The 15,098-nt window shown below is 36.6% G+C and overlaps 1 protein-coding gene across 3 annotated transcripts in view; it reads right to left on the bottom strand.

The window, feature by feature from the left end:
• The window catches only part of EPHA3 (EPH receptor A3), a 216,222-nt gene that overhangs the window by 25,402 nt on the left and 175,722 nt on the right, over positions 1 to 15,098 (bottom strand). For all 3 annotated transcript variants that reach the window (XM_072346829.1, XM_072346837.1, XM_072346843.1), the window contains 3 exons: positions 10,092 to 10,277; positions 5,185 to 5,246; positions 2,657 to 2,866 (listed from right to left, as the gene is read on the bottom strand). In XM_072346829.1, coding sequence (XP_072202930.1) covers positions 2,657 to 2,866; positions 5,185 to 5,246; positions 10,092 to 10,277 — 458 coding nt within the window. The remainder of the gene's footprint in view (positions 1 to 2,656; positions 2,867 to 5,184; positions 5,247 to 10,091; positions 10,278 to 15,098) is intronic.

The raw sequence follows: 15,098 nt of genomic DNA, 5'->3' as shown, positions 1-15,098 counted from the left end.
AAAGGCACTTCATTGTTTGTTCTGATGTCAGTATTTTAAAAACTATTTTATCATAAATGCTCCAGGAGCAGGCTTTGTGCCATTACAAGGCATGAGCACCATGAACTACCCACCCTTCTGTCAGTGGCTCACAGAGCAGTCTCACAGAGAGCTTGGGGTAGTAGTCAGGAGAGTGTAAGCATCAGCAGGACGTATGACAGGAACAGTCTGGGTCTTATATACAGTGAATCTGTGTATCCACTGGGTGGAAATGCACTCTGTGGAATGCTTTCACACTCATGACCTTCAGTTATTTAAGCTGAGGCCCAAACATGCAAATGCCCAATCTGGATCTGTGTACAAAATTCACTTCAAAGGAAACTTGAGCAGAGAGACAAACAGCAAATACCCTTATCCTCTCAGAATCAGTGTGTGTGGCTGAGTTATATTCACTGACTGTTTTTGAAAGAAATTCAATTGTTCTAGGGTGTATTTGAAGGTTTTAATTATCTGAACATCTCCCTGCAGCAGTTTGCAAACATACCATAATTGCCAGATGGAGTTTACAGAACACAAATGAATATACTTCGCAAAATAGTTCCTTTCCATCGTGCTTCATTATCTAAATGTAAATAGGAAGTTAGACTTAGAAAATAGGTGGCAGAAGGAGGAGAAGAAAAAGAATTTCAATGTTACAATTGGCCACAGGAAATTTAGATGCAACACTGATGCTGAGCATCCTGGTTCATTCTAGCCCACCTGGGGATACAAGCCATTTATGTGTACTCCATTTACAGCAAAATCCACCTCAGTTATAAAGCTCTATGATATGCAGTATGTTGCGGATCTGTTTTATTCTTCTGCCTTTACAAATTTTTCATATAAGATAACTAGGACTTAAAAGCGTCTTCAGGTCTTAATGTGAGTACCCCAAATGCCCTTACTATATTATACTAAACTATCCATTTGCATGCCCAGGTGAATTTTGGAACATAAGAGCTTACCTTTGAAGCCTGTCAAAGGCATGTGTTGTGAGGTTAAGTTTTGCTAGAGATGGGAGGAATCCTCACCCATGGAGATATTAACAGACACGGCATGTGTGAGAAACAAGAGAGATATCCTATGCATGGTGCAGGGATTTGCTGTATAAGCTTTTGAGTATCACATTTAAATAGCCAGAAGGAGAACAGCAAGAATTATTAGGTTTGGAAAAAATGTTTAGAAAAGAAAAGAATGGAGGCATATGTGTGAAGAGCAAAGAAACTTCAATGCATGTGAGTGGCTGCTTTCAAGAGGAGACAGATCATCTGCCACTGGGCAGTGGAGGAAGGACACAAGTTAACTGCATCAGTTTGCAAGCACACATACTATGGGAGGGCATTTGACAAGGCAACAGATCTCTGTGATGAAGCTATAGGTGATTTTCTATTAAGGAACTCTTCCATTATATTAATATTTAACTATGAACGTTGCTCCTGTACTGAACATGAGAACTGCTTTCTCCTATTAGTGTCTCTTTATATTAACTGTGAGAGAGATCTCTGCAGACAGTTCCTAAAGCAGTATACATTGCACACTTCTGCCAACATGCAACAGCTTGTCAGAAGTCAAAGAAAGCATGGAAGGGTCAAGTAAAGAACAATATCTTTACATATGACAAATTGTGAAGGTAAGATTGACAAATTTACATACATACATATATATATATAAATGCATATATGTATGAATGTATGTATAAGAAAACAGCTATGATACCTTTGTTTTTCAAGTAAACTGCTGCAATAATTGCTTGTTGCTGTCAGTGATCAAGAATGAAGGAAACCTTAGAAAACCCACATCAAGATTCTGCTGATACATTCTACTCCAATTTGTTCTGTACATTTTGAAGACAAAATGGCTGCTAGGCTTCATTATAAATTTTACTTGAGTACAATACCCAACGAGCAGCTCTCTATCAGACAAAACCTTCTCTATCTCAGATGGAACAAAACAGTTAGAAGTAAGTCTAACTGACATCATTATGTCTCTAACAAAGAGTACCACTGTGTGTATATGATATAAGAAGAAAGCACAGAATATTTTAAAGAAGACTTTTTCTTTTACTCAGGTATTTGCTCAGTTAAAGGTACAGCAGCAAGTACGAGTGATGTACCTTTTACACAACAGTGATCTCAGCATGCTCCAATGAAAACATAAATAGCATCATACCGTAAGGTATAAAAACATAAAAAGATTTTTTTCTTGAGTGTTTTTGTTTGTGTGTGTTGTTGTTTTATTTTGTTGTTTTTTGTTTTTTTTTTTAACTGTTTAAGTGTTGAATAACCAGTGTGACAAAACCTTAATGCATCAAGTCTTACATCACTGTGCTGTGTACCAAACTACCTTAGGCCCTAGCTGTGGTATACATTCCTTGATATAAACAGCAAAAAGTAACCTAGCCATGAATTTTTGCACACTGCAAGGAAATTAATCTACCAACAGGGTGTTTTCTTGCCTTCTGTCTTTCCTGAGACTGAAATAAAAACAAAGCTGTAATGAGTTTATGGTTTCTTGAACACCTACAGCCAAGGAGGACTAGAGAGCCTCTGCAGTAAAGAGTATAAGCTTCAGGGACATCCTTAGCACAACTTTATCACAACAAACAGTATAATTTAAAAGGATAAATACAGAAACTCACCCTTGTTGTGTAAGCAGCTTCTGGGTCATCTTCCAATACACGAGAAAGACCAAAATCTGAGACTTTGCACACCAAGTTACTATTGATGAGTATATTACGAGCAGCTAGATCCCGGTGGACATAACCCATATCTGACAAATATTTCATGCCAGATGCGATCCCACGAAGCATGCCTACTAGCTGAATGACTGTGAACTGGGCATCATGTTTCTGGAAAACATTTGAAATGTCATTTCAGAGATTGTTTGTGCTCCTCCACATACAAGATTTTTGATTAAGATTCTGGAAATTCCTTAGACAAAGAGCTCATTAGTCAGAGATCAAAAGTTAAATGCCACACATGGCTCTACTTTGATCTCTAGAGAATAATCTCCCCATCAGCTGAGAGAAAAGGGACAGATTTTCCATTCAGATAAAAATTCAGTTTCCCTCTTCTTGTTCTCATCAGATTTTTAATTTCCTCTATGGGCCCTGTATAAAAGTGGCAAATAAATCTAAGTCATGCGTGCCCCTGAGTCTGGAGTGTCAGGACATTAGAGAAACAGATGTCTAGCTTCACTGAAAAGGAACTGGTAGTGAAAATCCCTGCCTTACCCAATAGACTCTTCTATTATGAATGGGTGCTTTTTTTGTTGTTGTTTGGTTGTTATTATTATTATTATTATTATTATTTTGCTGCAATAAATCCCGTCCTGATTCGGAGGCTTTCAGATGCCTCCCAAATTAGAACTCATTTCTCAAAATTTTCCTTAACTTCACAAACACAAAATCACTTAAGCACACTGTAGCCTAGAAACTAATAGTTGCATAGATTTCTAATTGTCTACTTCTAGGCACGTGTTTTAAATCTCTCAGCTCTTACTAATGCTATTTGTTAACACTGAGCTTTGATATTGACATACAGATATGTAGACAACAGGATAACAGTATGTCCTACAACAGCTCTCAAATGAATCCCTCAGTGCCATAAATGTATCATCATAGGCAACTCTCCAGCTCTTCCTGCTGCTTCTTCCAGAACTTTATTAAATACACTGGAGTTGGCTCTGCCACGTGTGGTGAGCTCACACAAATTAGTCTGCAAGACTGACTGTAGTCATTTCATTTCTGATTAGTATACTTTGGGGCAATATTAGTGCTGTAAACATTAGATTAATATATTGCACAGAGGATGCTTAAATAGCCTCTCAGAATTCCCTTTCATGAAGGAATTTATTATTATTAAAGACTCTTGGCAGTTCCTTGCTATGAAACCTTCTTTAAAGAGAGCCTAAACATGGGGATCTATGTAGATCCTGGAAAAGATTTAGCTGGAAATCACAAGAAGGTTTCTAACCATGGGAGGAATGAAATGGCAGTAAGGAAGGCAAGCTAACTACCTTTAAGAGGCATTTATAAAATGGGATATATGACCTGTGTTGCCTATGATATTAATGACTCATAAGGTTCTTATTCTATGTTTCCATGCAACTACACTAAAAGACAAAAATAAATAAAAAAATCACACCCAAATGAATGAAAAAGCTAAACAACTGTTTTCTACAGCCAGAAAACATACTTCTTTCCTCAGAGCTTTCTTCAAGAATTTCAAGCCTATACAAAATATATATCGCTCAGTACAGGTATATTTCATTCAGATACACTGACACATTATTTATATGTATTTTACATGCTTCAACGGACATCATAACATATACCGAACATATTGAAACTAAGGTTGACAATATGCTCCCTTTTGGGGTTAAACGTCTAGTTTAGTGTTATGAATTTGGGGGGATAATGTCATTCAACCATGGTAGAACCAAAGCAGTCTCCCAGACAACAGCTGAGTTTGCCCTAACAAATTAAAATTAAACTAGTGTTTCCCTCAGATGGGATTTCATTTCTGCTACACTTCTTGTTTTGCCACATGTAAATCTTGATGACACAGGGAGCGTTCAAATTGTTTTAGGCTCGCTACCAACTTTGACCGAAAACAAAGATAAATCAACAGCAGTGTAAGTATGTCTAAGGTTGGGGAAAGAAAACAGGCTAATAAGGTTTGCTAGCAAAACATTTCAAACACCCTCACGTAAGGGCTATTCCCTAAACTTTTTTACATATAGAGAAATGGCTCTTGGCTCGCCATTACTAGTTTACCAATAGCATTTCCACAAATCTGTTTGCTTTGGAAATCACTTGTAAGACATACAGGCTGCCAACCAATAAGCACAACTGCATTATAGTGGTAGCTTTGCCCCAAGAAAAACAATTTTTATTTCAATATGCCAGAATTATTTTTATTTAATAGACATGACATAAAAATAATATGAAAAATGTTTCACTTCTTTTTGGGACAACAGTGACAGGCAGCAAGCAATCAAAATACAAAAGCAGATCCTTGCAGATCATAATGCAGACAACCAGTGGAAATAATAAAGTATTAAGAAGCAAGAGCTCACGATGCATCAGAGTAGAGTGGCTACAAATTCATAATGAGCTCAGAACAAGAGCTGGTCATGCCCCATTTAATGATCCATTGCACTCACCCGTAAGAAGCTGTCCAAGGAACCGTTTTCCATGTATTCAGTAACAATCATAACTGGTTTACCTGCAAATACATTACAGGAGTCAGGCATTTAAAATGACTACAGAATGATTGGTAAAAAGAGGCATTTTGGACATGTATCCAAATCTCAAGGAAAATCTTAGTGTTAAAACAGAAAGCAAAAAGATACATGTAAATATCATTGTGCCTACAATGCAATTGTGTTTGCAACAACATCAACAGAAACAGAGGAGTTCCTTTTGTATAAACTGGAATGATTTTTAGCAGATGAAGCATCCTGCATTTTCAGCACACTGTCCAGCCAGTGAGCCAAACAGTTGCACTTATGCAGCTGTGCTCTGCTGGGCACATATCCTGATGTTTCTTCCTGAAGGTAACTGGGCATGGGCTACAGAAGAATCGCAGCTTGTCACCTCAAGTTTCTGCACAACAGAGGGATGAGGGCTATGCTGTAGGGGCACAACCAACATGTTCCTGCTATGGAGGTACCTGAGAGCAGCAGCACACTCCCTTTAGTATTACTCCTGTACCCTTGGAAAGCCTTTCGTATGTGAAAATTCTGGGCAGATTCAGACCAGTTAGTGAAACTGATCTTTCTACCCTAGGGTATTCTGTAACATAACCAAGGTATTATATATGACTCTGACATGCTGAAGAGAAATTAACACAAAAATGAATGTGATTACAGCAACATTTCCAAAGGCCACTGCCCCGCTAATATTTCACCATCATTTGTAGTTTATTATTTCATAATATTTTTAAAATCTTTGTTTATTTTCTCTTTGTGGTAGAGAGAAAGGTGGGTAGGAACACAGTGCTCTTTAAGGAGGTGAACTGTTATTTTTACATATAATACAAGAAGGCTTCTGACCATAAAAGCATGCCAAAAGGCTTCATATTGTATAGCTGGTGATACATCTTTCAAATAAACTTTTAAAGTAGGATGAGGCTTGAAGATTTATCTGCTATAATCAAAATCCAGAAAGCCGTGAATAAAGCAAAGCACATTTTAACTACCCTTTTTTTCCACCCCCTACTCCCAAAATTTCCATCAAATAGAAATTATTTTAGAAGATAAACATTAATTTCAAATAATTTGAATTCTTCAATGAATTTTCAAGAGAAAATCTTTTGTCCTCCCTGCATAGATGAAGGGGTTAAAACACCTTTCTGCTGTGCAGCTGATGCATTGTGCTGCGGGAGACACACTAATGGGAAACTGACTGCCCTCCATTAACTAGTGAGAACAAACTTTCCATTCAAAACATTGACTTGGAATTATATAAGATATAGTGCAAATAATAGAATGAATGATGTAAAAATTCCAGAAGTTTTCTGTTGCTTGTTTATTCTTGTTGCTTGCAGGAAATGTGCAGTGACAGAAAATGTACCCTGTTTACACTGGGCATGTAATATTAGCCCAAAGGCATTTCTGGACCTTTAAAGTAAACAGCAGCACTCTACTGTGGCTATCCAAAACTTTCTATGATAATCCACACTGTTAGAAACCAGGAGAAAGCAAACTTGTTATCTGCATAAACTCAATTTTATGACACATCAGAAGTCTGAAATTTCAGTAAGAAGATCCATCTTTCTGCTTATTAGGAGAGCATCTTCCTGCCTTGATCACCCAAATTAAGAAAGCCCTAAGTGCAGGGTTTCACTCACATCCAGTTACAAATGTGTCCGTAATAAGAAGCATATGCTCCGAAGCAACACCGTGCACTTTTAAAAGAATGATCTGCATTCATTTATCAAAGCACAGCCGTTCATACATGATAACAACTTGTGTCAACAGTGTTGCTGAAATTTATTATACTAACAGGCTACAAATTGCTGTAAAATATTAGTAAACTATGCAGAACATGTGTGCTGGTTATTAGGATTACTGACTACAGCACGTCTGGGAGATTGGTGTAAAGGAAAACTCAGAACTGAAGTCAATTTGAAGTAGGGGACTGAAGCTGTATTTGCTGAGTGCGACTCCTTCGCACTGCCAGCGTGTCGGCAGGCAGATCCCAGCCACCACAGCTGGATAACTTCTTGTATCAAGCAGTCCTGCTGTAGGGATTGCAGTTAGTGCAGCTTCAGAAGAGTGCTTAGTATGAGAAGTGAGTTCACCTCTGAGACCCCTCAAAAGACTTCAGCTAATGAAGAAAAGGTCATACTGTCTGCTTATCTGGATTAAGAGAGATCCAGAGAGTAATTCAAAGACTTTCTCCTAATGGTGTATATAAACCAGCGCTTATGAGTGTGATTTAATAGCTATCATTACGGAATCTGAACACTCGCTAAATCGTTATTACAATATAGTGGTCTGGTTTAAAAACAAAACAAAATCAAGACAAGGGAAAAATAAACAACATAACCCACCTTCTTACTCTTCTAAAACTTTACTGGGTATTAAAGGATTCTCTTTTCTTGCATTTATGCCATTTCATTTTACCCAGTAAAACAGACACAAATGATTCTAGAACAGTTTCTTTAACTTTCATATCATTATTCCAGCCATCTGGAGAGAAGGCTGAATCCCTGATACTTATATTGACTTCAGCTGGGAGGAATACTTGTATGTTGCCCTCTCATAGTTCAGTGCGATAGACAGCGAATCCTCCTAGCCACCCTTGAGACAGACAGCAAGTCTGATATGAATACTGCCAAAGAATAAACTTACTAATGCTCTCCTACACAAGAAGACAGAATTAATAATGCACATGTATAAGCAATGCTCAACATTCTGCACGTAGAGCATTAAATTATTTTTTGTAGTGCCACAGAATTACAAAATGTAACAACGTAGGTACCAGCTCAGCTGTGTACAGACACTTTTGTTTCAAGAAATTCAGGGTTCGTAAATATTATTTTGACTGCACAAAATGAATGCCATTAAAAACCAGGAGGTAACCTGAATTTATACAGGCAGATCCTGCAACCCTTTTCTAATAGGAACTGAGAGGCATGAGTTGAAGGATAATTTTTTTGTTATCTAAATCAGCAAAACAGACTTTCATGAATTATACCTAAAGGAAGAATTATTATTGTAGTTCTTTCTAACATATAGGGATTTACACGTTTTGACATTTATTTTGAAACTTATTTGAATTTATTTCATGTACCTTATTGCAGTAAGCTGTGAAAATCTTTTGTGCCATTCTGTTTGAGAAAACTTGAATTACCCAATTTGAAAAACAAGGTTGCTTAGAAACAACAAAACCACCTACTAAAAAGAAGTAAGAGTTTTACTCTTTCCAGTTAAAATGTCCTCTGAACATTTCAAGCAGGAGCTCTTCTTTCTAAAGGTGTGCTTTATCAGTAGAGTCCTCCAGCATGAACTAGAAAATATACTACATGATTTTTCCACTCCCCTGAAGAATTTCAGGGCATCCTGAATTATAGTTAGCTTTTAAGAATAACTCATGCAAAGTCTTGCTGATCTCCTACTTAACAATGACTACAGCACTTTTGCCATTAAATTTATCATGCTATTTTGCAATGGAAACTTAGTGTAGATGAAGTCTTTGAATTTATGTCTTCCAGAACAAGCTTATATTTTGTGCCAATATTTCATGCCTATTTTCTGCAACTGTTTCTGTCTTTGCATCCTAAGGTAGAAGCCAGTGAGCAGCACAAGGAATGAGGGTCAGAATTCTCCTAAATAAGGCAGCACCACAAGTAGGAGATCCCACCAGCCACTGGTAAAGAGACCTTGTCGCTCTTGGGAAATGCTTGGAAGGTTGGGATAAGACTACTGCAGCTGACACGGGATAGCTAGGTATGAGCTGTAAGACCAATATCAGCATTCAGGAATGCCTGTTACAACATGCTATGATCTTAAATTGGATCTGGAGATGGTTCTTAAAATATGTTTCTCGCCCAGGGAGGTACCATGTATGGATGGAGTTTTCAACTATTTCTTTGTCTCAGAAGAGATTGTTTGTTATAATAAACTCTGACAAAATTATGCTTTAATACGAAACAAAACAAAAACTATCCCACAGTCCAATGGTAGACTTAGAAAATGTGCATTAGAAAAATATTTAAACAGTATGAAATAAAATTAATTTTATTACTGACAGCTTAAAGTCCCAAAACTTTTAAAGAGATTTTTATCTAGGCAGTATAAATTCTAGAGGCTCTTTAAAGTGCCTCAGGCTGGCACATACTGAATATCGCACAGAGCATTTTCCCTGCATGAAAACCATGTAGGAAAAAGGGTGGACTTATTTATATACTAGTATCAGTTGCTGTAGCCAGGTAGGCTGTTCATTAATTTTTGCTAATGATAATTTCTAATGATTTAGTTGAAGGCAGTAAGTATTGCTTCAGTGCAATTAGGAAACCTTAGAATACCAGGCTCCATGACTTCTAATAGATTATATCTCCAAGTGCCTCCTGGCCACTTTCTAGTAATTTATATCTCCAGAGTATTAAATTGGTTCCTACAATCTGCCAGCTTATTACTTAGGTGCAACGTTCTTTAGAAATGCTCATTTTCTCCACATCATCTGTTTTATATTCAAGCAGACTACTTTTATTCCCCATTTTTTTCCTATCTTAATAACCCAGGGTTCTGTTTTTAAGTCCGTAGTATCCCGAGAGCAGCAAAACAGACAAGGTCCTTGTCTCTTAGCTGAATCCATCAACATAAGTTTACAAACATTTCCTTTCTTATCTCTCATGGATGATATTTGGTGCATATTATCAGGATTATGACATAAACATCTCTGGAAGGGTTTGCAGAGCATAAACACTGATGAGTCAGTGTTTTCCTCTCTTACTCTTTCTTGAAAGATCACACTATCACAGAATAGTTTAGATTGTAAGAGACCTCCAGAGGCCATCTGGTGACACTTCCCATGCAAAAAATGATCTCCTGTCAAATCTTACTTTTAGTCACAACGCCCTCCAGTCGGATGATGTTGGGGTGGTCAAACTGCCCCATGATGCTTGCTTCTCCCAGGAAATCCCTTCTCTGTTTTTCTGTGTAGCCAGCTTTCAGAGTTTTGATGGCCACTGAAATTTCCTTTTTAGAAGGCAGCTTCAGGCGCCCACTGCACACTTCTCCAAATTCTCCTTAAAAAAAAAAAAAAGAAAGAAAAGAAAGAAAAAAGAGTGGAAAAAAGAAGAAAGATTAAATGTAGTTAATTAATGGGAAGTTAATAACACTCATTGTTCAGAAAAAGTCCCTGAATTGTGACATCTACTAATGGACCACAGACGTGAACTCAGAGGAAGACTGCAGATGACTACTTAACATTTTCAGGCTTCTGCTCTTTGGCTGTTACACTGGAGAATGTCACCTACTTGCACTGAAAATTCAGATGACTGCAGAGGAGAGGACTGTATAAACATAACCAGAAAATTCCGGTTTCCTTTCCTATGCACTGAGACAACTGCAGTAGGGCAACAGATTAACACAAAGTACTGGAATAGTTGTACATCTTTGTGAACATTATAATCACTTTGTCCAAAAAGAGTTTGGTTCCCAATTATTTTATTTTTTCCAATTAAAGGCTACATAAGTGCCCAATGAAAGCAGGCCATACAGATTACTTTTGTTCTATCATTATTCAGATCGATCTAATTGTGTAAATACATCCTGTCACCATGGGTTTACAGGATATGATAATCCACTATGAATACTGTGCCCACTGAGAACTGCATGAGGTCCTTAAATATAAAATAGCAAAGTTTGATGAATGTTTACTTTTATATTATATGGTTTATCCTTTGCTATGTAACATCCTGGAGGAGACAAAACTTACTTACCTTAGTGTTTAAATGAAAGAAGCATGAAATGTTAACAGGCTGATGGAAGAAAATAATTCACTTGGAAATTTCCATATTTTTTTAATGATTACACCAAGAATATAAGTTTCAATATTTCAAAAGACAAATATGAGCAGTAACTGACTTTTGATTCCCAACTACCCAACCCTTCCCATACTTCAAACGTCATAGAATGCAATAAAGTGAGCAGAGAGCACCCAGGTTAAAGTAACTTTAAGAACATTTTGCTTCCTTGTTTTAATGACAGAATAAATGAAATAACAGAAAACACTGTACAAATAGAGAATGGATGACATTCAGGAAAATGGGGGACAGCAAGAATTGCCCTACATGTTTATTTATATTTAAAGTCAGGGGAAACAATTTACTGAATAGAAAAGAAAGTATTTATAGAAACTACAGGACTGGAGGCTTTCAACATTCATTTTCTGTCAATAAATGCATAAAGTTGTGTGTTTTTTTTCACCTCAAAATATGTGAGATCTAAATGTAAATAGCCTTTCCTATGCTATATTATTTCTAATGGTCTTGTATATATAGTTTGACTTGGAAAGCAACAAGCCGTGTAAAACAAAATCTAGCCAGCATCATTTTTATGCAAACTGGGAATTTTGTTTGTTTTTGTCAATAAAGCATAAGAGAAACAGTGATTACACTATTTATATATAAGCTTTCCCCATGCTATCATAGCCCTAAATTCAACAGCATTGCTATACCTCTAAAGCGAAAAGGCTTTTGGAGATTATTTGCTTGCAGTGATTCTCTCTTTACCCATGCAGCCAATTGTTCACATTAAGCAAGATTTAAAAATAAAATAAAATCAAAAGCATACAAATACAATATTTATGAGAGGTAAACTGAAATCATGTTGCTCTTTGGGGATTTAATGCTCAAAAAAGTATGATGAATTGATATCTCTGTACAGAAATCCTCATGCACTATTGATTTCAGAGGTGATATCACATGGGATGTGTTTTAGATGTTACCTTCAACTCATTTATTTATGTATTCGTGCATTTATCTGTACATTAAAATTCTTCTTTCATCAGTTTGCTACCCATATGGCTGGCATTAGAGTCCATGCCCCATTAGTGGCACTGCAATTCAGGAATGATGAAGGGAGTAATAGCAATGACCAGAATCTTAAAAATCCAGCTTGTGTGCTCATGTTCATAACTCAAGGAACTAAGCCTATTTATTTACAACAAAGACTCAGGATAGGGAGAGATGATAATGGTTTTGGCACATCAAAATGATGGTTATAAATAAGATGGGCACTGACTCCTTTTTCTACACCCAAGAGGCAAAACAAAGAATAGGTGTAAATTAGAATAAAGGTCAGTTACATCACAAAAAAATGTACCACTAAGGATGCTTGGACAGCAGAAAAAAAAATATTCTTGTGAGTCTATGAACTCTTTTATCTTGGAGATTGTAAAGAATAACCATCTATCAAGAGAAGTTCCTAACAAGATTCATTTTGGGTAAGAGCATCAACTTAACGACCCCTTAGGGTCATTTCTCAGCTTTGTTTTCTAAGGTTGCTCTGTCAGACAGGTAATTTAACCAAAAGAATCTGAACAAATGTGTCAAAGAACAACCTTTCTTAGTTGGTAACCCAGGCTAGAATTGAGTAAAAAATATAGAAGTGAAAGCCATAATATGTTATTATCAGTTGCTGAGCTGTTTCATCCTCTGGGCATGATATTGTGCTATTAATATATTAAACACTTTTTAAAAAACACAACAAAAACAGGTTATATCTTTATATATACAGGAGTATGCTACTAAAACAGCACTTACATCCATTATTTCAAATGTTATTTGTAATTTCAGGCTGACAAGACAAGCAACAGCTCAGAAAATGAATTGTAAAACCTATTACTAGTCAGTAACGAGTGCTGAATTCTATTCAGAGTTCTTAATTAAAAATGTTCAACCTCTGCAAACTAAGATGACCTATATGCTTTACCTACAGCAAACACTTCTTCAGTTCAAACACTAAATCCTGTCCAATAGTGTCAGAACATCATTATGGGGAATACCAAAGCATGACTTTAAAACAGAAGGAATGGGGAAAACGGTTTGAAATAGATAATATAATGTTTAGTTTTATGTTCCCTTTTTTTTATGTTTCCATGATCCAAAAAGCTGTAACAAGCTAATGTTAAAACTGTTGGCCAGGTAATGTCAATAGAATGTATCAGTGATTTCAGCAAGAAGTTTAGGCAATAAGTCTTTCAATTCAGTCTGGAATAGTATATCTGATATTCATTTGGCTTTTGAGAAGGAAAAGCTTATGGCTGATGTCCACCAGCATAGTCCCATTTAGCCATGGCTGCACAATTTAGATCTTGGGTGATTAATTAGATTCACACAAGTGCCTTGAGGCCAGTGGATGCTACAGGAGACTACAAATCAGACCCTTCATGGCAATTAATCTTCCTAGTGCCTAGGAACATGAAAGGAGTTTACTTTCTAGAAAAAAAAAATAAAATATATATATATATATATAGATATAGATATAGATAGATAGATATAGATCAACATATAAACATTACTTTAGTTCCTATTCATAAATGACTGAGTAATCTGGAGAAAGCTCACCAGGTAAACCAATTACTCTAACTTTAGTTCCCGCACATACATGGCCATATGAATGCTACATAAGTCTACGTGGCCAACATCCACATTGATATGCAATTATATTACATTTTTTTCCCTGTAAATCAATCATTTCTATATGATCAATATGGATTGGATGCATCCATATATAAAGAAACAGTAACTCATCAGATATTGTTTAGGAAGAAAAAAACTTTGTGTATGAGATGGAAGGTGGAAAATCTAGCACTGATTTTAAGAGATTAGGTTGATGGCTTTTTATGCAAAACCTTTCTGAAGTGCTCATTTTTAATTATGCTACACCTAAAAAAACTGTATAAGATGCCTTGCAGACTGATGTGTCTATTTGCATGTGGAAAGCAAATATATATTATTAGTTAGGGCTGTTCGTGTTACAAAGATCCCTCTTCAGGAAATCTTATCTTGTTTAAACAGGCTTCTTATAGCATCACTAAGTGGCACTGGCCATCTCTTTGGACCCAAGGGACAAGCAAAAGATGAATCTGTGGAACTGGTGGCTGCCTTAACAGTGTCGTGTTTTAAACAGTGATTACACTGCTCTTGTGTGCATGTAGCTCCCTCAGAGCTGGAGGGGCAACTCTGCATTTAACAAGTTTCAGGAATCTCTGCAACACTATGGCAATACACTGCATGTCCTCGCCGAGACACTACAGCGTTTTGCAATAAAGCCCCTAAACGTTTGAAGTGCTTTGACCAACACAGTGCTATGCTACAAGTATGTTTAAACTTTGAAAGGAAAGCACATATGTGCTCTACGTTCAGCAAAGTACAATCTTACATCAATTCCAAATCAAGAAAGCATTTTCCTTAGTATTCTCCTGTGATCCAATTGGATTTAAACTTTTTAAGTGGTCTGTTGAACTGGATCCATAAAAACAAGTAAGTTGTTTTAAAAGAAGGAATTATTATAAAGAAAAACCTGAAAATGTGGCTCCTGACCTCAATTTTCTTATGCTTAGCCTCTCACTAAAATCCCTTGTGTTTTTCTTGAGGTTCTTTTGGATAAGAGAATTTCCTTATTACATTTGAGAATGCTCTCAAAGCTATGTAAGCTGCCCTCTATTTTCTCAGAGATTTCTGGCTAAGGATGTGAAAAAAAAATATTTGGAAAAATACTGCAGAATACCAAAATTACTTCTCTGACTTGAAGGTCCTGTTACTTATGTCACAATTCAATGTAGTCAAATGAATCAGTATCTTTTTATAATTTCATTCACACATTTGTAAAAGAGAGGGGCAAGAAAAGACCAGGTCCTTCATTCAAAGAAGTCATTGACTCAAGTAAGAGACGGGAAATGCCTTTCTGGTTTTGGAGAGGAAAGAAAGTGCTTCAACAGAAGCAGTCTAGCAGACACTCACTGCATTTCATGTGACTTTCATAATGCTCTGATTACATAAGCTATTACATGAGGACAGCGTGAAGTGATGCTACAAACTCATTTTGGAAGCTCCCACCAC

Source organism: Excalfactoria chinensis, chromosome 1, assembly GCF_039878825.1.
Source record: "Excalfactoria chinensis isolate bCotChi1 chromosome 1, bCotChi1.hap2, whole genome shotgun sequence".
Lineage (NCBI taxonomy): Eukaryota > Metazoa > Chordata > Aves > Galliformes > Phasianidae > Excalfactoria > Excalfactoria chinensis.
This window is presented reverse-complemented; position numbering and strand designations above follow the sequence as displayed.